Here is a 24,399-nt window from a genome sequence, read left to right as displayed (position 1 = left end):
TTTTGGACTTAGGGCTCTGATTGTATATGGTTTCCTTGAGGCAAAAAAAGGAAAAGAAAAAAGCCTGGATGGTCAAAATGAGAGAAAAGAGGACATAGCTTCACAGCAAAGTTAAATATCTAAGGAACGTCTCCTCCCATATGTACCTGCCTGGACTCCTAGACCATCTTTGGAGGCCCTCCTCTGGGTGTTCCCGCCAAATGAAGTTAGCTGAGTGGCTATAAGAGGGAGGATCTTCTCAGTTGTGGCACCCTGTTTATGGAATGCCCTCCCCTAAAAGGCTCATCTGGTACCTGCACTGTTACCCTTTCCGCACCAGGCAAAGACATTTCTGTTCTCCCAGACATTTTAGATTTTTATTATTGTGGTGTGAGCCACCCTGAGAACTTCTTGTTATAGCGTGGCATAGCAATTAATTAATGGGTTTTACCCACAGAGCTATAACTGTGTGCATGTGTGTGTAGGGGGATATTTTACATAGTGCTTATTTCCCAAGTGCAGCCCACAACACAAGCCAGTATTGTTTCCCTGAGACAGCTGGCAAGGCTAAGCCTAACAGACAATGGCTTGCCTAAGGACCTCCAGAAAGTACTGAGCTGAGATTTGCATGGCAGGAAAAGGGTGCAGAAAAATAGGAGATGTGGGTCTAGATCACAGCTAAGCCGCCTTCAGTGGTTTGCTCCACACACTGTCCCTAGTGGTGCTGTTCCAGGTGTTACTGCTGGCTTTAGCCTCCTGACCTCAGCATGCTGGGCAAAAGATCTGAAATGCACAGGCTTCCCCTTCAGACCTTCTGCCCATCATGTGGAGGTTGGGGTGGGGATGGAACCAGGTGGCACTGTTAGGAGTGGGGCCAGCATGAGGCCCTCATTCCTCTCTCCTACAGGTTTTTTGAATGAATGAGTAGAGCAAATGACTGATGGGGGCTCCAAAGCTTTAAAAATTCCATGCTACACCAGCTGCAGGGATTTCAACACACACAAAATTATGTTTTTCTCCCAAACATTCCAACAAGGACCAGTGTTTGAGCATTGCAAGAAGGGGGAAAGGACAAAAGGTATGTATGGAACTGGCAGCATCGTAGATCAGGGGTTTTGAACATGGCGCCCGCAGGGACCTCCATTGGTTTCCTCAAAGGTCTTCACTCCCTGCCCCCTTGAAGAATTTATTTTTAATTTAAAAACTTGAAAAACATAAGGGCGCCAGGTTCTCCTCCTTCACGTTCCAGAACCTGCTGCTGATCAGCCGTTCGACAGGCAGGAAGGAAAGAGTTGCTTTCTGGCCCCACCCAATCTTCCTCTGCCCACACAAAGCCTTCCACTTTACTCTCTTTGTCTCTCCATTCCCAGCTGCTAGCTTCCACAAATCCCTTTACCTCGCTTTTTCTCTCCCCCTCTACACCTTTGCTTTGCCATTTCCCCCTCCCTTCCAGCCTTTAGCTTCTCTACTGCCCTCCCCACCATCTCTTTACTTCACTGTTTCCCCCCATCTTAGCCCATAGCCTTGCTCTTTTGCTCACTATTTCCCCCTTTCTTAGTGAGTCCCTAGCCTTGGTCCATCTGTCCCTCTCAACCCTTTATCTTGCCATTTCTTCCTCCTCCTCACTCTTTTTCTCTCCTTCCCAGCCCCTTCTCTTGTTCTTCACTCACACAGAGCACCTTCCCAGGCAGGGGCTCTGATGGCAGAGGAGGAGGTAGGAGCGCCAGGTGGGAAACAGAGTGGCATAGCTTGGGGTTGATGTAGGAAAACATTTTCTTTCCTTTTGGGGCTAGGGGCATTTTCCTTTCCTTTGGGGGTGGGGAAAGGTGTCTGTGGATACAATGAGCATAGCAATCCTATGCAGGCCTACTCAGAAATAATTCCCTTTGAATTCCATGTAAGCATGTATAGGATTGCAACCTAAAATGGGTATTTTGTTGTGCTTCAGTGGAGACATATATGTGGATTGGCTCTGGAGTTCAGAGCTTTCCTCTGCTTGTATTCAGATTTTGGGGTGAATTACTTGTCTTTGGACTAGCCAGGCCCCCACAGCAGCCATTATATTACTAGCCACATCCTCCATGGGAGCCATTTTGTGGTGGTGCCCACAGCAGTTTTTCAAATTCTCAAATGTGCCCATGAGTCCAAAAAGGTTGGGGACCCCTGCTGTAGATTACAATGCCTTATCAATTGCATTTATTCATATAACACTGTAATGGTCACCCTGACAAGGTGCATATACTATCCCCACTCAGCTGAGAAGCCCACTGGGTGTGGCTTTAGGCAGGTCACCATCTTTCAGTAACACCTATATCACAGGGTTTCTGAGATGACAAAATGACAATCTCACTGCTGGCCCTTGGCGCAAGGGCAGGTTACATTATGACACACAGAATCAATACTCAGGTGTTAGCTGGCCACTGAGGGGAACAACAGATGCTAACGGTTGCAAGAGTCAGTGTGGCTGAGGTTAAATAGCTAGGGATGGCACTGCCAACTATTACCTAATGTCAATACAAATTTAAGTGAGGGATGTGGATTAAGAAAGGGAGAGTATTGGATGACTAATGAAGCCTACAGAATCAGGAAAGGTGCCAGACTGAATTCTGGCCTGGAGTCAAGCCAGTCTGTACTCTCATTCGCTGTCTAGAAATGGCAAAGGCAGGGCAGAGTTATATTCACTCAAATTAGAGCAGGAGAATCAAGCCAAGAATGATCTCAAAGTGACTTTCACCTTCATGCTTCTCCTTGATTGCAAGAGAAAACTGCACTTGTGTTGGGGTTGTTTTTTTTGTCCTCAAGACAGAAAGGAAAAGGCTATTTGGGGCTGCTGCTGTCAGATGAATGTGAATAAGCTATTATTCCCTCCCCCACCCCCAACTTTAGCAGCAGAACTCCAGTTCAGTGATTAAAAAATAAAATAAAATAAAATAAAATAAATCATCCTAAGAATTTATCTCCCTTGCCTCCATACACCTTCCTGCAAATGCAGAAAGGAACTTTCTCAAAATCATTGCACTTGTTGACCAGAATGGCATTTTAAAAACTGAGCAAACACAAGGCCAATCAATAATAATCCGATTGGAATGTGTGGTTGTTGCCACATGTTAAGCACAACACTGGGAACAGCGAAACACACCGGTCTTAAGATTTGTGGCAGCAGCAAAGATATATTAAGGAAACTAGATACAAATTGCTTACAAAACAGCATAGCAATTTACTGTACTGGTGCTGTCCCAAGCATTAGCACAACTGTTCAAATCCACAAAACTTGCACAGGACTACAGTGTAGCTTTTACTACACCAATGCATTGCTAGGCATTTGTATTAAAAGCCTATAGAGCGGTCCATTCCTAGCCTCATCATAGGAAGCAGCCTGAACTGAACCACACTGCTAAATTTAAATTAAGTTTTTAAAATGACCCTATCATGATAGTTGGTACTGAATCAGAAAGAGGCTCTTCTGCTTGATATTGCTGTTATACAGAAGTATCTAGGGGGTAGGGTTATTAAACACATCCTTGCAGAAAGACTTAATGCTTCAAAATGAATATTGTTACTTGAGAAATATAAGCTGGCCTTTGATCTTTTCAGAATTCTACCAACTGGCCTTCCCAATGGCACGAGAACATGTTGGAGAGGAAATGAGCTGCCCCCTTCCCTGTCTTCTTCAGCTCCACTAGTCGCAATGGAGACAAGCTGAAGATGAGAACATGCAAGTGCGAGATGGTGGTGACTTCAAGACCCCACCTTCAGAGTGACTTGTTCCAATGTAGCACAGGGGTCAGCGGAGTTGTCTATGCTGAATTTGATATCCAAGACTAAATCCAGGCAGAAAATAAGATATTGGGCTGCATCCAGGAACTGCCTTCTGCAATAGGAAGGGCTCTGCTCCTGGAAGATCCCTCTGCCTGATTTGGGGGGATTTCCCCTCCCTCCTACACCATAGCTTTTCACATTCAGTAGGGTCTGACTCTGTGCAGCATTTTCAGGGCGCTGAAGGGGCAGCCATGGGAAGAAGGAGAAAGGGAAATCCACTTCTACCAGCAGTGTAATTCCAGATCTAACTCATTGCTTTGTTCTCATTTACACTGACTTTAACACACATAGACACAGACCCCTTAATTCTTATAATGATTACATTAACTTGGAATTTTTTTTCAGTACTTACTGATTTGGTTGCCGGTCTTGAAGGCAATGTCCATATGCAAAATGTAGAGCATGAACTGGAACCAAGGGCTCATCTCCTTGTTGGGGAGAGGCATGTGAACCGAAAACACAATGTCGTTGGCTTCTATTTGCCTGCTCATAGCTTCATCCAAGTCTCTTATTTTTTCACACTGGTTAGGTCCCCAGGGCATAAACCAATTGGTCCTGTGGTGGTTCTTCCGCACATCTACACACTTTACTGCCATATAGGGCACAGCTGAAGTGGGACTTGGAGCTGAGAATAAGAACACATACACAACACCTTTAGCATCCTCAAACATATTATGCAGTGACAGTATCAGTGAAGTAACAAGTGGATTTTTTTTTTGCAGCAGCAGCGAATTGGACTAGATGAACAGGTTCCTTCCAATTCTATAGGCAGTGTCCAACACTGCTGCTATGCTCCTACCGTTTCTATTCCACTAGCAGGACCCACTGCTTGTGCAACAGGAACTAGTGTTTCCAACAGTAAACCTGGAAATGAGCAGAAACACTTCCAGAATGGGACAGGTCAGTGGAGCTCCCTTCTGAAATCTCCACTGACCTGTCCCATTTTGGAAATGAGTGCTTCACTTGTTTCCAATCACTACAGGACCCGCTAGTTTCTCACTGCACATGGGCAGCATTGGATACTGCCCCCTGATTCTATGACTCAATCTCATGCGTAAGCCTGCAGCAAACCGAGCATGACTGGACTGATTCAAACATACTCTCCTGACCGGAACCTACCCAGGCATTATGGTCAACATCAGTGGCCTTCCTCTTGAGTGCCACCTTCTGAGGGATGCTCGGAAGGTGGCAACTGAGAGGGTTTCTCAATTGGTGGCCCTCCGATTATGAAATGCTCTCCCCGCTGAGGTCCACCTGGCACCACCACTGTCATCTTTTCAGTGCCAGGTTAAGAGTGTCCTCTACTCCTAGGCATTTGATGGTACATGATGGGGCATTTATGTCAGTTTTTATCATGTCCAGTATCTTATTGTAACTGTTTTAGCCATTTAAATTGTTTTAAATTTTGTATGTTAGAAAGTTTATATTCTGTTTTTATGATCTTGTATTGCGGTGTGTAGTTTTGCGAACTGTCCAGAGACCTTTGGCTATTGGGCGGTATAGAAATGAAATAAAATAAACAAACCATGGCTTGATCTTACATGACTAAGACTTGTGTATTCCCTCTGCTTACGTGCTGTACTTCCTGGTTTGCAGCAAACCATGGTCTGCCAGTTAGGTTAACAAACCAGGAACGAATTAACCAGAGCATGTAAGGGGCGAGAAGGAGAAGGAGCAGGAGAGCACAGGGTTTGTTCCCATAGCATCAGACCACAACTTAAGAGTTATATCATGAACCACAGAGACTAGAATTATTTAGAGTTATTCTAGCAGAGCCAACCATTTCCTCTTCACATCACAATTGCCATTTCATTCTAACCTCCCAATTCTAAAACACATTATTTGGAAATACATCACATTGCATACTACTTCCTTCCAAATACTACATTTAAAATCAAGGTCATCACATTGGCCACAGCAAGTGGGGCACCACCCTCTGGCAAGTGTGATGAGCAACAAGCTTTTCTTCCAACTTCGAAACTGTGGAGCGGGTGGGGATTGTCTTGGCAGCTTTGAATGATCCCCCATCCCCACCTCCTATGTTGGGAAAGACTCTGACCCCCCCCCCCCCCGCAGTGGCTAAAGCTCCAGGTTCCCCACCTCTCTTTCCCACAGAAGAAAGGGGCAGGGAAGAGGAGGCGCCTTTTGACTCTGCTCAGCATCCAGGCTCTGAACCTCTTTGCTGACCATCAGCAGAAGCTATAATGCTTCCCACCGGCCTTTCCCATAGGAAAGACTGGTGAGGATTCCTTTGCTGTTGGGTCAAGGTGCTTGCCTTCAATCAACCACCAGTGTGTGTGTGTGTGTGTGTGTGTGTACCTAGCAACTTCATTTTAGCAAAGGCAGCCAAAAATGGTACCCATTTCAAGGTGCAAGTTCTTATGAAATCAAGTTGTAAGTTCTTATAACAGTATGATGCATTTAATCTTTTACTCCCTCTGGTGTCCATATGGCACTTACTTGTACAGTAATAACAGATTAAGAGCACTAGACTTATAGGTTTACTTCCCATTAAGATGCTTCTGCAAACATACTCATGATTGTTTGAATTAACAAAAGTGCACCTCTGTGTTCACACATAAAAGTTAATTCTAAAGTATGGGTGCATAGTATGGAGTGATTTTGAACACTTGCATGAACATAGCCAGCATAAATGCTTTATGCCATGCTATGCACTCAGTACACAGTAATGAAAAGCATGGCCATGCCAGAGATTCAAGTTACTGCTAAATCTATGCCAGTCACAGAATAGGATTAGAGGATAGAAAGGGATTCTACTATAGTTGGGTACACAAAATAACCACATGGTTCTCAAAAGTTCGGAGGCAATGACTGGCTCCACACATCCTGCCTTTTGTTTTGTTCCATGGAGCACATACTTGTATCAGTAACTCTGATCAATTAGCTGGTCACAAGAGCCCCCTAATCCTGCACATCAAGCAATGACCTGCTCCAATGAACCAAACAAAAGCATGTTCCTGTCCTTTAGTGTCTAGCCCACAAGAGGGTTATTTCATTTGCTGCTGGATCATATTCATTTCTTTTAAAGTAGGACGTACAAACCAGTGAGCATTTGAAGCCGACTCAATGTAAGCCTCATTGAAACAGCTATCTCATGCACACATGTACATGGTCAAGGTTCCACAGATTTATGCTTGGCTCAGTAGCTAGCCCTTATTAGTGACTGCCACAGACCCTTCCACTCCACTTGGGGAATGGGCAAGGATCTTGTGTTGTGCCAACCTGTGCAGCAGGCAGAAGCTGCATTCAGACCAAAGCTTGAGAGGTCAGCACATGAGACCTCCCCTGAGCTATATGCAAGTGGGGGCAAACTCAAAGCAGGGGGAGAATATGCTGCTGGACATATGGGCAACCAGATTTGTGGAGACCCGTACATTGAGATATTTATTGCCTTTGACTGTGTTCATAACGCTAACTGACAGAAATGCAGCCACATACGCAGCATCGCAGATGCTGTCTCATGTCCCAGGCAAATTTTATCCACAAGACTAGAGTATTCTGGTAAGTGTCCTATTCCAGGGTATGCCCATTTCCCTAGTCTCAAAAATTTTAATATGCACTAATGGGTGATGCAGAGCGTGTTTTTTCTGCACTTTACAAAAAGCATCTTCTGGTCTAGGGACACAGAAAAAAAAAAAAATCTCAGGGAAAATGTCCAGTAATTGCTTTTTAAAGAACAGAAATGTTAAACAAAACCAGATATTCCATTTCTCATTCTGGCTGTCCCCACCCCCATTTGAATTCACAGACTGTTAAATTACACGCCATCATTTGTAACTTTTTAAAAAAGTCCATACTTTCTATGTTATATATCCAACTACTGTGAATATCTAATATACAATAACAATGCAAAAATGGTGTGTAAAGAAATGGTAATGTCCTGCTTGGCACGAAAGTTGAACACAACACTCTCTCCTAGTTAGCTTCATTTCACACAGCACTTTACAATCCCCTTTGCTGACTTGGCTGCTATTCCAAAGAGCCCCTCTTTTTCCCACTTGGTCTAACACCCTTCCCTATTGAATGGGATCGAAGCCAACTCTGTAATGCAAGACAAGTCATGGTGCTTGTCCAGTGCATCACCCCGACAAGTAATAAAATAAATTATCTGTTCTTCATAGCTGTAACTTTGCTTAGGAAGATACTGTGGGACAGTAGAAAACAGTGTGAAGTTATGACCATACATCTAAAGTTATGTTTTCAGAGCGGAGGGGCGTGGGGGAGTTAACATTTTATGTACAATAGCATTTGTTTAACTGACAGCTGTCTTCAAATACAAAGACCACACTGAGCTTTATCTGAAGAGCATGTCTGGAATGTCTGGCTGTTCTTAAAGAGTATTGCTCGAATTCAAGCCATTCATGCAGAATCGTGGCTGTACACTACCCCTTTAGAAGTTTGGGGATTTGTTGGGCAATCAAATTAAAAGCTACCCTGCTTGGTAGGTTTCAGAGTAAATGCGGGTGGAACAAAAGGCCAGGAAGGTGGGGGAAGAGTCTCTTTAAGTTTGGATCTGAGGTCTTTAAAACACAGACCAGCGACTGATCAAATCTGGGCGACAGTCAACTTGATCTTCCAAACTGGAGAGACTGAACTATTTAGTACAACTTGCTCTCTGGCATTCTATATGTTTGGCGCTATTATTTGAACAAAACATGAAGCTTGCATTCTTAAGTATTGTATTTACTAAATTATCAGCTTAGTAATTTTAACACTAAATCAAGGATGAGGAACCACCAGCCCATGGAGATTCCTCACCCAACCCACAGAGCCTCCTTGGATTCTTTCAGGTGGCAGGGCTTGACCCACCACCTGGAAGAATCACCAATGTTATCTCCAACTGGAGGGGAACCCCCCTGTACAAGGGGGGCTGCAGGTGCATGCAAAGTGCTCCTCCCAGCATCAGCCAAGTCATCCTTAGTGTGTTTCTTCCTACCTGGACAGGGATGGCAAGAGGCGCCTAACTCAGCTGGCTCTGGGAGTAGCCACTCCTTCCAGCACCAGACGTTCCTGTGCCATTCTATTTGTGCCTCTCTCTGAGCACCAAGAAAGGCAAAAATGGATCGAGGGAGTCATGATTAATGCTAACCATCCCATGGAGGGTCTGGTGCAAGGAAATCCAACCCTCCCCACCTTAAAGTAGTTCCCCATCCTGCGCTGAATAGTACAGGCTCTGCTGTTCATTGTCTGACTGCCTATCCATCTGTCCATCCATCCATCCCTGTGATTCATAGAAGAGAATCCTGTTAAGCAACTAATTCACAAATATTTTAAATATTCCTCACTTTTTTCTCTTGGGAAGGTGGGAGAAACTCACTTTCCCCCAGCAGGTCCTCCTAGGGCATATGATGGGGTAGGCAGCCTGGTGACTTCCAGATTTTGGAGAGGCCATGGCTCTGTGGTATAGCACATGCTTTGAATGCAGAAGATTCCTGGTTCAACCCCTGGTATTTCCAGGTAGGGCTGGAAAAATACCTACCTGAAACCCTGGAGAGCTGCTGCCAGTCAGTGTCAACAATACTGGGCTAGACCAATTGTCTGACTTGGTGTAAGGCAGGTTCCTTTGTTATGGACTACACATCCCATCAGCCCCAGCCAACATGGCCAATGATCTGAGATATATAGTTATAGTCCTAAACATCTGGAGGGAACCCGTGGCTGACCCAATACCTGCCTTTTTCCATTAGAATTCTCAATTTAAATGTGAATAGCCTTTGTTACCTGGAGAAGGTCCATTGTCTAATGTAATTGGCCAAGGTGTGAAGGGGGTGGTGGTGCAGGGACACAGAGATCTAATCTGATTAGCATGATGGCAGAATTCAGTGTTGTTGTTTTTAAGTCAGACTGCGGAGTTGAGAAATCTTCATTTTATCTATTGGTTGTGCAGGAGACAGACAAGTCTGCTCAGGGTCATGGGAGACTTTAGATGGCATGTGATCAATGCCACATTGGATTCTTTGAAATACCTTCACAGACACTTTCAAACTTGCACATTTCTAAAACCTCCTTGACAGTCCACCTAAACTAGGCAGAGAAGAAGTGAACAAACTTAAAATAAACCTTTGTTCTGCTGATTTTGGGTGTTGTGTTTTTCTTAATTCTTTTCTGTAATAAAGTGGATGCTGAAATAAGGCTTGTCCACAGGATAAAGCCACATATTATAAAAGAATGGCCATGCTCGCTGGGAATTATGGGAGTTGAAGTCCAACACATCTGGAGCGCATCAGTTTGGGGAAGGCTGGCCTAAGCTGCTTGACTATACACTTTCTTGAGAAGGAACCCAGAACTCTTGCTGGAACAGAGACACCACCTCAGCCCTGACAGTACTTCTTCCACAATTTGTGCTTATTTTTGAGGTGCCCATTTTTGGTCAGTAGCACTTGCATGCTGGCATCAGTTAAGAAATAGTGTTTGCTAGCAGATGTCATCAGAGGCTCTGGTTGAATGTTTCCTCCCATGCAAGTTAAGTACACATGGAGGTTTAACGAGAGGTTATACTAAAGGTTCTGCCACTCTGTAGTATCACCAAGAAATAAGAATTCTAGCTGGGGCAACGCAGAGAGGTTTGAGTCCTGGTTGAATGTACTGTAGTTTAGGACCCAACTGTTGGGGAGAAAATCTATCACCTGCCCCGGGCATTGGGGTAACTAGAGATAAGGAGATTTAGCCTCCACTCCAATGGTATCACCAAGAACACCCTTTCAGCCATATAAAGGAATGGGTGCCATTGTCATCAAGGGGGGAAAAAGATGCAACCCTTGGCAACACTTATGATGATGATCTCTCATGCCCCATGGGGATATACACACACACACACGTACGTACATACATACGTATGTTTGTATTTGTGTGCATGCAGGATCACACTGTATTATGCCATCCACAAGTGTCCTTGTAATCTCCAGGCCTTCTTTCTGGTCCTTTCTCCACTGCATGGCACACAATGGGCATTTTGCTAGTTATAAGCTTCTCAACTTGTCCCCACGTTAGCGTTAGCTCAGCTATGCCTCCATTAACTGCTGGATATGGGAGTGAAGGAAGTTCTTTGTCTCCAGATATGTTCACCACCATCTCAAATTTATACAGGGCAGTCTAACCAGTTGGGAGCCAGACTTTCATTCCGCCATTAGGCTTCCCCATACCCATTAATACAAGATCCTGCTGTGTATGGTGTTTTAGAATGTGCAAATTGTTTTAAGTAGTAAGTTGCCTTGGGTTTTTTTTCTGGGTCAAAGATGAATCAGAAATAATTATATTAATTTTTTAAAAGGTTGAGAAATAGATACACAGTGGGCCATATGGGCATAAACCCTGCATTTGGCCATATGACTCAATCACTGGGAACCAAGAACAGCTGAATGGGGTCAGGAGCATACAGAAAGTGAATCTGTTGCATTTATATACACTGCATAGCATTTTTCTATATCATACAAGGTTGATTTTATAAAATACCCCAAGTACCTGTAAGTAAATTTGACAATTTAATGTATGTTGATTTGTGAATATATTGCAAATCAGCTTGATCAGAATAATCAGACAACACACACCATTCATGCTATTCTTGGAAGAAGCAGGTTATATATTTCTCAGTTCTGAACCCACCATACCTCACCATTGTATTTCCAGTGGTTTGTGTTTTTTAAAAAAGCAGGCTATGATATTAGATTCTTCGATATCTCTGTACTCCAGGCATGTTCACAATTGACCAGAAAATGGTGTTTCAGGAACTAATGTCAAACTCCTACTTGTATGGCTTGGATCCTAACTAGGCATTTGGGAACAGAAGAAGCCCTTCTGTTTATGGATGCGACAGAGATCCAGAGGAGGATCCTGCTTGTGGAAGCTGGCAAGGGGGCGTTGGGAGGGGGAGAGAAACAATATCCACTGTTTCACCACTTCCCTGCAGCCTCCTCCCCCCCCCCCCCGTAGCAGAGGGTCCCCAAGCCTCTGGAGCAAGTTGTCAAGGAGGCAAGGTGCTGCAGGAAAAAGAGGAATTACTGAAAGTTGCTGTCCCCATTCTTGCTAGGGGGAGGGTCCATGAGCAGAACTCTGCTCAGAGAAATGCTTACACCAACAGGAGCAAACTCAGGAACCTGGCCTAATTTTTTACAAAGAGCTGCTCAAAAAGTAGCATACATGACTCACTTTATTTGCCTGAGACTGGAACGTTTACAGCAGTTATTAGTTTCTAGTGTCTCTTGTAAATATGTGACAGAATTCTTGTTCCCCTAATTAACAGTCCTTACCACATGTTTTCCCAAACACAGAATCTAAGCTTGACTTTTAAGAACACACTTGCCTTGTAGCAATACATTAGGGTATTTTAGACCGCGCTTTCACAAAACTCGAGTAAGAGCTCTCTAGCACTTTATCCCCCTCAACCAAGCCCTGCTGCAATGATTCATAGCCCCTAGGCCGCAGCTCCTGAAGGGGCAGATTTCCTTGAGAAACCGGTAACAGGAGCAGCTGCTCCCAGCTCCTTTTTAGATCTGTGTGTGTACGTGGCTTGACTGGGAGTGAAATGTTTGGCATTCCCCACCTAGTTCCAACAGCATAAATGCAGACAGCTTACACTGCATTAGCTACAGGTGATTCAGACTCTCCACCTTAGCTTAGTCTTGAAGTGATTTGTGACAGCAGGGACATAGGAACAAAAGAGCCATGCTGAACCAGACCAAAGGCCTATGTAGTTCAACATTTTGTTCACACAGTGGTCAACTATGTGCCTGTGGGAAACCCATGAGTAGGACATGAAAAGGGAACCTTCTTCTGGTGGCAGGCGGGCAGTTCTTATGGCCAGATATCTGTAGCTTTCCTGGATGGAAAGGCGCTCAAGGCAGATTCTTTTGACTAGCCCCATCCAGCATTTGCAGTAGTTCCATCACATGACTTTAGTCAAGTTCATAATGTAGTAGGTAACTGCATTTCCCCTCAAGACACCTTTTGGAAACCACAACTCAGACTTTCCCAACCTGGCACCCTCCAGATATGCTGGCCACAAACCCAATCTTCTGCAGCCAGCAGGCCCACTGGAAAGGCTGGCCAGGGATGATGGGAGTTGTAGTCAGACATCCCTGGAGGGCATCAGGTTGAGGAAGGCTGCCATAACTTGTAACCTTTGGAAAACTCGTGCTTGCCTGTTTAAACACTAGTGAATTTAAACACACTCTCAAGCCAACATTTAAATCGTATCCTCCTTGATATTAAAACGATACCTACAAGAAGAGTTCTTCCCCTTGTTTTTAACAGCTCCTTCAGCATTCCAGATTTTCTGAACCTCTTTTCACACTGCAAGGGGTCCTTTAGAAAAATCTCAATTGCACAGTGTCTACACTGATTAAAACTTGAAGCTGAGTGACCTCATGTGATGTTAACTACTCCCATGCTCCAAGAGCATTCTCCTTTTCTGTTCAATTACCCCCTTCTGTGCAGAGCTATCACCACCAAATGAGTCCAAACAATGGGCTTCTGCTTCATTACACTAACCAACAGCAGGACAGGAATAAACAAGCTAATTTATCATCCTAGCCTCTCTCATCACTAGCCTGGATCTCAAGCAGCTCTCTCTCTTTTATGGAAATAATTTAATAATCCACTAACTCCCAACTCACTAAACTCACAGCATTTAAACCATAGCGCTATGGGTTGTTGGGAGTTAGTGGATGCTGTTACCTTTTGGCAACTTTTATATAAGGCTTCAGTCCTATACACGTTTGTATGGAAGTACCACTGAAATCAGAGGAGCTTACTTTTAGGGGTCTGTTTTAAAATGATACTTTATCTGTATGTAAGCTACTTTTGAACATATCAAAAAGAGGCCCAAAAGGTTTTAAATAAAACTAAATGAAATACAGAGTAGAATCAATTTGTGGACCAAAACAAAGGTGCTGCTTACCCACCAAAGGTTTTTGATAGAGGTGACTTAATACTTAATTTTTCTAGGTTTTCTATTTACAGACAAAAATCTCCAATCAATAGGCAGGATCCAACTACCCATTACTAGTGCTAATTACATTGTGCTATCATAAGCCACAGCTTGTGTAATGTAACTAGCGCAACAGGAAAGCACCTCTGAATTTCAGTGGCAAATTCTCATTACCGCTACTGCTGGGTCACAATTGGATGCTACCCATTGATGGGAGATAGATATTTCCATTAAGTAAAGCCAACAGCGTAAATGGCTCCTTCTTTTCACTACTGGGAAGGTCAAGAGCAACCTTCATACAATCCTTCATCTCATGAGCATCAGGAGGACCAAAGCTACCAACATCATGCTGTCTTGGTTTATAAAACTGCCTAAGGAGAGTGGATTCTATTTGGTTTATGGAAGTTAAGACCTATCCTATCCTAGGCACTATAAAATTGAGTCACAACAGCAAGGAGTAGGGAAGTGTCAATCAAGTCTTAATTTGATTCCGTTTTATTCTGTTTTGCTTTTTTGTTCCTTTTCATTACTCTTCCCAAGCTGCCTCCGTTGGAATGGAGCAGGCTATAAATAGAAACAAATAAACATGTACCAGATAGAACTAGGAATGTTAAAACAAGAAGCGATGTTAATCAAGAGTATCTGTCTTTCAATGTGCGAGTTTCCAGGCTCAAAACAGCAGGTGTACATTTACACAAAACTGAAATGGGAATTTAAGCATATCATATGGCCAAAACTCAACAGTGACCAGATTGCAGGAATTCAATTCCAGTCTAAACTAGGCAAGTGTGGGCATTAGAGAGCCAAAATTAAAAAGATCCTCAGAGAATAGTGATCTGCTGCTTACCTCTGCTCAGTAACCAGCCAGCCAGCCAGCCAGCCCCCCCCCCCCCCTTTCATATTTTGTTGTGCTTCACACACCGGTAATGAAACTTGCCCAAGGTCATCAACTGGGATCAGTGGTAGAGCTGGGAACAGAATTCAGGTCTATATTCTCTAGCCTAGCAGCTTGTTTCAAAATACCACCTCTACTTAGGCAACACAGTCTTAAGATTTTTGATGGCTTTTTATTAATTTGATAATATGGATTCCACTCTAACTTGTAGATTTTTTAAAGTGTTAAGATTCCGATGTTCCAGCTAATATTTAGGGGCTGCCAGCTGCAAAATCAACACCAAAGCAGTAGCTTCAACAACAACAACAACAACAACAACAACAACAACAACAAACATAGGGCTGGATAAGTCCCAGGTAGTTGGATACCTCATTTTTATTTTTTAATGCTGACTTACAGGGATTAGACATTTTTTCTAGTCCTAAACGAGTGGCATTATAGTTTAGTATTTTCCAATTTTTGTGCCTTCACTGTAAAGTGCAAAACCCTTTTCTAGTCTTATCTCTTGTACATGCAGTACACCAACCGGGATTGCGAGGTGAGAATTTCCTCAGAGACATTATTGTGACACAGCTGATTTTGAGTACTCCCCAAAGCAACACTGTTAGCCACCATCAATGCCATAAGTGCTCCACAAATCTGATTAGATAGAAGTTGACTGCTGTATACTTACTGACAAATAGAAATGTCTCAGGATGATGAAGCAAATATTTTGTTAAAAAGCCCAACGCATTTCAGCCTATTTGTATTTTCAGACCTTCTTCAGGGGGTTATAAAAACATCTGCAGAAATTCTTATAGTAAATCTCTCCTACTAAAATTCACTGGTGACTACAGCTATTAAATCTCTCACAAACACAGGCCTAAAGAGCAGTGATGACCATTCACAGTGAAAGGGGGAGCGCTGCTCTGAGAAGAAAGCCGGTCTGTTTTTCAAACTGAAATTTTTCAACTCTACAGTGTCTGATCTTTAGGTAACTCTTGGTACATCATAAAACAGATGGCAAACATTTCCTGTCTCCTAGGCATACCCTATGTGTATCTACCACATACATGCCTGAAGGAATACTAAAGCATTTGTGGTATGCGCATGTAGCCCTTTTATCTCATGGGAAGCATTTCTGGCTTATAGAAGAGGTAGAATGTTAAGTTTCAGGCAAGACAAAAGTGTCACGAGAGGGGGATCCATTTCCCTTTCAAGTGCTCCGAGATCCTTAAATTAGACACAAGTCTTTAATTTCAAAAGATACAATATTTCTGGAGACTTTCATTTGCTTTTTGAGCTTTTCAATTTTGTTACCATCATTTCTTGTCTGATGAGGCTTTACAAGTAGCTGAAGAAAGAAGGGAAGCAAAAAGCAAGGGAGAAAGGGGAAGATATATCCAACTGAATGCAGAGTTCCAGAGAATAGCAAGGAGAGACAAAAAGTTCTTAAATGAACAATGCAAAGAAATCGAGGAAAACAACAGAATGGGAAAGACTAGAGATCTCTTCAAGAAAATTGGAGATCTCAAGGGAACGTTTTGTGCAAAGACAGGCATGATAAAGGACAAAGAAGGCAGGGACCTAACAGAAGCAGCTGAGATTAAGAAGAGGTGGCAAGAATACACAGAAGAACTATACAGGAAAGATCTGAATGTCCCTGATAGCCATGATAGTGCGGTCACTGAACTGGAGCCAGACATCCTAGAGAGTGAAGTCAAGTGGGCCTTAGGAAGCATTACTAACAACAAAGCTAGCGGAGATGACAGTATCCCAGCTGAGCTATTTAAAATCCTAAAAGATGATGCTGTTAAAGTGCTGTATTCAATATGCCAGCAAATTTGGAACACTCAACAATGGCCGCAAGACTGGAAAAGGTCAGTTTACATTCCATTTCCAAAGAAGGGCAATGCCAAAGAGTGTTCAAACTACCGTACAATTGCGCTCATTTCACATGCCAGCAAGGTTATGCTCCAAATCCTACAAGCTAGGCTTCAGCAGTATGCGAACCGAGAACTACCTGATGAAGTACAAGCTGGGTTCCGAAGAGGCAAAGGAACTAGAGATCAAATCGCCAACGTTCGCTGGATCATAGAGAAAGCAAGAGAATTCCAGAAAAACGTCTATTTCTGCTTCACTTACTACGCTAAAGCCTTTGATTGTGTGGATCACAACAAACTGTGGCAAATTCTGAAAGTGATGGGAGTACCAGACCACCTTACCTGTCTCTTGAGAAACCTGTACGAGGGTAAAGAAGCAAAAGTAAGAACCAGACATGGAACAACCGAGTGGTTCAAAATTGGGAAAGGAGTACGACAAGGCTGCATATTGTCACCCTGCTTATTTAACCTATATGCAGAGTACATCATGAGAAACGCTGGGTTGGATGACACAGGTCGGAATTAAGATTGCCGGGAGAATTATCAACAACCTCCGATATGCAGACGATACCACCCTCATGGCAGAAAGCAAAGAGGATCTCAAGAGCCTCTTGTTGAGGGTGAAAGAGGAGAGTGCAAAAGCTGGTTTGAAACTCAACATTAAAAAAACGAAGATCATGGCATCTGGCGCCATCACTTCCTGGCATATAGAAGGGGAAGAAATGGAAGCAGTGACAGATTTTACTTTCTTGGGCTCCAAGATCACCGCAGACGGTGACTGTAGCCATGAAATTAAAAGACGCTTGCTCCTTGGGAGGAAAGCTATGGCAATCCTAGACAGCATAGTAAGAAGCAGAGACATCACCTTGCCGACAAAGGTCCATCTAATCAAAGCTATGGTTTTCCCAGTAGTAATGTATGGCTGTGAGAGCTGGACTATAAGGAAGGCTGAGTGTCGAAGAATTGATGCTTTCGAACTGTGGTGCTGGAGAAGACTCTGACGAGTCCCCTGGACTGCAAGGAGGTCAAATCAGTCAATCCTAAAGGAAATCAACCCTGAGTGCTCATTGGAAGGACAGATACTGAAGCTGAAGCTCAAATATTTTGGCCACCTAATGCGAAGAGAAAACTCTCTGGAAAAGACCCTGATGCTGGGAAAGACTGAAGGCAAAAGGAGAAGGGGTCGACAGAGGATGAGATGGCTAGATAGCATCACCGATGCAACGAATATGAACTTGAGCACACTCCGGGAGAGAGCGCAGGACAGGAAGGCCTGGCGTGCTATGGTCCATGGGGTCACGAAGAGTCGGACACAACTGAACAACAACAACATCATTTCTATAATACTTCTTAGTTTCCTTGATCTGCACAGTCACCTCCATGAGGGAAGCTAGACTAGGAAAGAGTGACTTTTAAAAGGTCTTGTGGCTGCAAAAGACTTTTAATCTGCATATTCCAAACCCACTAGACTCCAGAGTAAGCTCCACCAACAACTTCGTAACAGGGGATTTATGCAGAAAGCAACTAGCATTAACATTTTACTTTCAAGTTTAGGAACAATTTTGCCAGTTCTCAGGCGGTCGACTATTCCCATAGGATTGCTCCCTTACGGTCATTAATGAAATACAGTTTAAAGTGTTGAATGAGCTAAAGACCATCTTGTTAAATTTTAGGGCAGGGGTTGGTAACAGATGTTTTGGGTTACAAATACCATCAGCCCTAGCTAGCAGAGCCAGTAATGAAGGATGATGGCAGTTGTGGCCCTCCAGTTGTTTTGGCCTACAAGTTGCGACCCCTGCCCTAGGGACTTATTTTTTAAGTTGGTATAATGTTGTTGAAAGAATGGGCAAGTCTCACCTCATCTATGGTTTACACTTTACCATAACAGTCTTCTTCCTGCATGGGCCCTATATGGAAGATCACTGAATGCCCTATTAAGTCACTGTCTGTAGATTCTAAAAAGTGACCTTAGGAACTGAGGAATACCTGTAAGGGGTGGGGTAGGGAGAGATTATTGTACAGTTGTGCTATCAATTTCAGCATGTCACAACCTCAAGTATTGCACAGAGCCTGGCTCAGAAATCACATTCTCAGGCCAACAAATCATGTTTTTTGGATTAGGAATGTACTGTGTACACCCTCCTCAACTTGTGCACCCAGATTAATACAAGATTTCCTAATTTGTTAAACTAGAGTTTGCTGTGATGTCCAAACCAATAAACTGTGGTTTAAACACTCCCTGAAAGCAAGCATCAATTGGCCATCACAACAAACTAAATTTTCCCTATCTTGATCCCAGGCTCAGCCACTACATTCCCCACTGTGTGTGTATGCATGTGAGAGAATGAGAGAAGGGGCTGGGAAGAGAGAGAAAAAGAGAAAGGCTAGGGGGTGGAAGGAGGAAGAAATAGCAAGATAAAGGGGTGAGAGAGAAAGAGCGAGGCTAGAGCCTAGGAGGGGGGAAAACAGAGAGGTAAAAAGAGGAAAAGAGAAACAGCAAGGCAAGAGGGGGAAATAACATGGCAAAGGTATAGAGGGGAGAGAAATAGAGAGGATAGAGGCTGGAGTGGAGGAAGAGAGAGCAAAGGAGAAAGGTCTGTGTGGGTGGAAGATAATTGGGCGGGCCAGGAAACAACTCTTTCCTTCTCTTCCTGCCTGCCAAACAGCAAATCAGGAGCAGGTTCAGGAAAAGGAAGAAGAATCTGGTGCCCTAACATTTTTCAAGCTTTTAAAAGTTAAAAATAAAATTTTGAACAGCAGGGAGTAGAAAGCTTTGTGGGTGCTGTTGGAGGTCCCCATAGGTGCCCTGGCACCCCATGGGCACTACATTGGGCCCCACAGCCCTTTGGGGGTAAGAACGCACAGCCCATTCTTGTCATATTTATCCTAGGTTGAGCTGACCTTGCTTAATAGCAGATTAGGCCCAAAGCAAAACATTGGTTCAGAACATAACCATAGCCTTGATAAGGAAATGTATTTCTTGGGCTCCAAGATCACTGCAGACGGTGACTGTAGCCATGAAATTAAAAGATGCTTGCTCCTTGGGAGGAAAGCTATGGCAAACCTAGACAGTATAGTAAGAAGCAGAGACATCACCTTGCCGGCAAAGATTCGTATAATCAAAGCTATGGTTTTCCCAGTAGCAATTTATGGCTGTGAGAGTTGGACTCTAAGGAAGGCTGAGTGCCGAAGAACCGATGCTTTCAAACTGTGGTGCGGGAGAAGACTCTGAGGAGTCCCCTGGACTGCAGGGAGGTCAAATCAGTCAATCCTAAAGGAAATCAACCCTGAGTGCTCATTGGAAGGACAGATACTGAAGCTGAAGCTCAAATATTTTGGCCGTCTAATGCGAAGAGAAAACTCTCTGGAAAAGACCCTGATGCTGGGAAAGACTGAAGGCAAAAGGAGAAGGGGACGGCAGAGAATGAGATGGCTAGATAGCATCACCGATGCAATGAATATGAGCTTGAGCATGCTCCGGGAGAGAGCGGAGGACAGGAAGGCCTGGAGTGCTATGGTCCATGGGGTCACGAAGAGTTGGACACGACTGAACAACTGAACAACAACACCACTCTGCACATTAGAAATGCTTAACTGAAATAAATAATTAGTTGCTTCTACTGCTTCATTGAGAGAGAAGTTGTACTGAAATGAACATATTTCAACAAGTATGTCCTCTACTATGAAATTCTCTGGGAAATTCCATCTATCACAGAGAAGATTGGCTGTTGCTGTTTCAAGCTGCAACTCTGTCCGTTGCTTGCGTCTACTATATGGATACAATACAGTCAGTACAAGCTTTGCAAGGAATTATGGGAGAATACAGCACAAAAATCTGAATCCCCCAATTTTCTTGAACTTTATTTAAGTTATGGAGAAAGAATAAGGCTTGTATTATTATTATAATTATTTTCATTTCTATACTGTACCATAGCAGAAGCTCTCTGGGTAGTTCACAAAAATTACACTAGTGCATTAAAAATGCACAAATAATCTTTGCTGCAGTACCTAACAGTATTAGGCTGTGATTCTGCAGTGGTGAAATATACATCCACATACAAGCAGCAACAAAAGGCATCTCATCCAGCCACCTTATTCCCAAAGCTTAAATTCTGCTGTCTTGTTTGAAGTGCTCTCAATGTGGCTCACAATGTAATAGTTTATGGAATTTTATCTAGAAAAATCAGTATTCCAAATAACCAAGAACTTGCAGCTGAATTAGAAAATACACTTCTGAAGAATGTATTCATGGTTTAAACATGCTGAACCAGGAAGCCTGGGTTATATTATGGTAGAAAACAGCAAAGTCATGTAGTCATTATGCTTCAATTTGATCTAAATGATCCATCAAGGAACCTTAAATATTTACCAGGCTTTCAGAACTTGAAAGTGGAAGACATTTTAGCAAACTAATACTGTGCAATATGTTACAGTAAATTTATTTTCAGGCAGGGTGGGGGAAATCTAGGTAAAGAGGCCACCTGTATTGAGATCAGGTGAGATAACATGCTAGTATCATCCTTGAAATTAAAACCTGTGCAAAGTTTGCTGTAACATGTCTCAGATTTGCCCATAACAGTGTATTAGTGGTGTCTGGAAGTCTCATTCTGGTCTAGGCTTGGGAAAGGCCTTGGCAGTCTGAAAACCATCTTCAAATTGAACAGAACAAAGTGTTTGGAATAGGTTCTCTCCAGGGTCACTCATAACCTTAAAGGTCACACTATAAAAGCTCCTTTAATTGATTAGTGAAAAGCTATCAATAACAGGTATCTACAGTGTTTTCTGCCATAATCAGAAGGGCTGGAGAACCCCTGTTCTCCTGAGAGAGCTATTGTTCAGAGAGCATTGTTTCAAAGGAATTGCCTAGAGCCATATTCTTTTGAATGGTCAGCAAACTTCAGCAAGATTAGCTTTTTACAGGTTTCTCTCTTCCTCCTTCCCTCAAGGCATCTGCTAAGGAAGCTTCCCCAACCTGGTGCCCTCCGGATATTTTGGATTTCAACTCCCATCTGTCCCAGGCAGCATGGTCAATGGTCAAGAATGATGGGAGTTGTAGTCCAAAACAGTTGGAGGGTACCAGGTTGGGGTAGGCTGTTTTACTGTAACGTGTTCTGAAACTCTTGCTCCTTAGTTTGTTTCTTAAACATATTTGCCAGGAAAGGGTTCTCTTCTCCCATGTGCATACCTCTTGAATGGACACAGTATGTCTAAGCAACCAGAATTTGGGTTAATTAAAAAACAGCTATTTATTTTTAGAACAAAGCAGGGACTAGCCCATTTGGCATATCATCTGCATGTAATGTGTCAACAGTGGTAGTGAGAGAATGAAAGATTCAAGTCTTGGGGCAGCAGATAGATGATAACAAGTAGCGGGCACCTTTTAAAGCTTGAAACAAGGATAATATATGCTATCGTAGGGGTTAACATCCAGGTTGGGGATCTGAAGAGAACACAAAACAGCATGGAATATTATTTTCACTTTTGCGAACAGCTTGAACTGAAAATGGCAAAAAAATTGGGAACCTGGGCACTTAAATGTTTGTAAAATCCCTACAGTTTTGTTCTCACTGAAGAGAGGATTTTGAAAAAAGGGTTGTGCCCTGGAAGTGGTACCTAGAAGTTCCACATATTCAAGGAAAGAGAATTGAGAGACACTTTTTTGGGATTCCAGGAGGCAGGCAATCTTTCCATATCCCAGAAATGGAGGAATATTAGGGAGATGGTTTATTTTGCAGTAATGCACACCTGCAGCACACTTTACTTGTCAGGGAAGGAGATGGGGAACATCTAGGAGAAAAACAATGATGTCCAAAAGGCATGTTTAAAAGGGCTCCTCTCAGCAAAATCTCAGGTAAGGCATACATCAAGCTTTTTATAAAAGAAGTTAAAAGACTTTTTAAGTAGAAAGATCCAAGGAGAGTGTGTGTCCATAGAATGAGGGTGTTGTTGCACTCATGTTCTGCCTGTGGTTTTCCCATGGGCAGTTGACTGGCCACTGTGTGAACAGAATGCTGGACCAGACGGACCTTTGGTCTGATCCAGCATGGCTCTTCTTGTGCTCTTAATTAAAAAGTCAAAAGCAAAACTCTTCACCACCCCTACAGGGGTGGGGTGGGGTGGTGATCACTCCCTCCTTCCTCCTGCTAAGCTTCCCTTCCATTCTGCTATAACCCTTCCCCGCCCTTACAGCCTGAAATCCAATCTAAAGAGAGGCTGCCTAAGCAAAATCAAGCCGTGCTCCAGGGAACGGGGGGGGGGGGGGGCACACTAAGTGAGACACAATGCGCAAACATTCCTTTCGTGGGCTGGAGCAGCTCCTATTATTATTTTATTTGAAAGAGATTAGGTATCTTCCTGCAGCACAGTTGGAGAGAAAAGAACGAAAAAAAGGGGGGGGGGAGGGAAGAGAAGACGGCTGAAGTAAGAGGGGAGCGAGACCGCGATCAACTTTTCGATCCAAAGGTTTCTTGCACCAACGAAGTCGCCATGCTTAGAGATTCGCCTTTCCACTCGCTTCCTTGGAGTAGATCCTGGAACAGAAGGAACCGAAGGGAACCCCCCCACACACAAACTTTTTCTCTGCCTCCCCCCCCCCCCGCTCTTCTTGCAGCCACTAGACTGCAGTGGGCACAAAGAGGCCCGTGGCGCGGTGTTTTCTTAACTACAATAGCCGGGCTAATTAGATCATATAAGCAGGGATACAGTAACAAGTCTCCAAACGACAGTGAAGAGAGAGAAACCAAAGCGAGAGCAGGAGTAGAGAAAGTTTGTCCCTGGAACACTTACCGATCAGACCTCCCACCAGAAAGGCGATGATTTGGAAAATCAGCAAGATCCCTCCAACAATGCAGAGCTTTTTAGAGCTCATGTTTTCGATAATTGCCCCAGCCATTTTTGCAGAGCTTTCTCCTTTGCACTACCTACGACAGCAACGGCGGCAAAAGTTAAGGCTGCAAGGGATGGGAAGGAAGCAGGCAGCCTCAGCTCTGATTGTCCAGGCAAGACCGGATCTGGCTCTCCCTCTGCCGGGAGCTGTGATTGTGGCCGCCGCTTCGCTGCATGTGGCTGCTTTAAAGGAGCAGGAAAGCGAATCACATGATACCCACCTCCCTTCTCCTCCCCCAGCTATTCAGCAGCAATTGGTGTCAGTCTCACATAGCAGTGGGGGAAAGCCGGAGAAAGGTTGCTTAAATTAACAAGTTGAAGAGGCCAGGATGGATTCTCGCTACTCAAGAATGGTCTCTCCGTATGTTTCCTGGGATCTAGTCGAGTTTTATGGGCAAAACGTTCAAAAGGTTCACCAGATATTGGAAGAAAACTGAGGGAGGGGGGCACGAAGATGTTATTAAAACAATACAGGGGGAAAAAATTAAACACTTTGAACTAGAAAGAGTAGAATTAGTTACCTTTCCATTCTATCTGATGAAGACTCCTGTGTAACTCAGAAGCTTGCTCAAGGGCAAAACACACAGTAATATTCTTCTGCCACATGACTACAATCCCAGCAACTGTACAAGTTTAAGAGTGTGGAGAGAAAATGGCAAGAGTTGATTGTATCCAATATTTTCCATCTCCCAACAGAACAGCATCTGTCAGCGGAACATATTCCTCCTGCTCTTTTCAGCCCCCCATGCCTACCCCAATCTACTTCAGAGGGTTGGGGAACCTTCTGGAGGTGGCATGGGGGAAATGAAAGTTCAATGTATGAGCAGAAGTTTGCTTGTGCAACACTGGATATAATCCAGTTAAAACATCCAGTCACAAGACACAATGTCTAAAATGATGAATTTGGTTTAAATACAAGCCTTCTTGAAAGTTATCAGATTTTCAGATGGTTTAAGATATACTGTAGTGTAATTTCCAAACTTCAAATGAACTAAACACAAAATTTAAGATGT

The 24,399-nt window shown here is 43.5% G+C and overlaps 1 protein-coding gene across 3 annotated transcripts in view; it reads right to left on the bottom strand.

The window, feature by feature from the left end:
- WLS (Wnt ligand secretion mediator) overlaps window positions 1-24,399 on the bottom strand; it is a 92,666-nt gene that overhangs the window by 23,852 nt on the left and 44,415 nt on the right. For 2 of the 3 annotated variants that reach the window (XR_014790513.1, XM_084852249.1), the window contains exons 1-2: window positions 23,288-23,547; window positions 4,151-4,423 (exon numbers count right to left, since the gene is read on the bottom strand). Coding sequence is in view for 2 of the 3 variants with exons in the window: in XM_084852249.1 (XP_084708375.1) it covers window positions 4,151-4,423; window positions 23,288-23,393 (379 nt within the window). In the remaining variant the exon portion in view is untranslated. Of the gene's footprint in view, window positions 1-4,150; window positions 4,424-23,287; window positions 23,548-24,399 lie in introns of those variants that run through there. The other variant, XM_084852250.1, reaches the window with a different exon arrangement.

The sequence above is a fragment of the Heloderma suspectum genome, chromosome 4, assembly GCF_057233095.1.
Source record: "Heloderma suspectum isolate Gila_16-S chromosome 4, 16-S_ref, whole genome shotgun sequence".
NCBI lineage: Eukaryota > Metazoa > Chordata > Lepidosauria > Squamata > Helodermatidae > Heloderma > Heloderma suspectum.
Note: the sequence above shows the minus strand (reverse complement) of the source record. Positions and strands in the feature narration are given on the sequence as shown.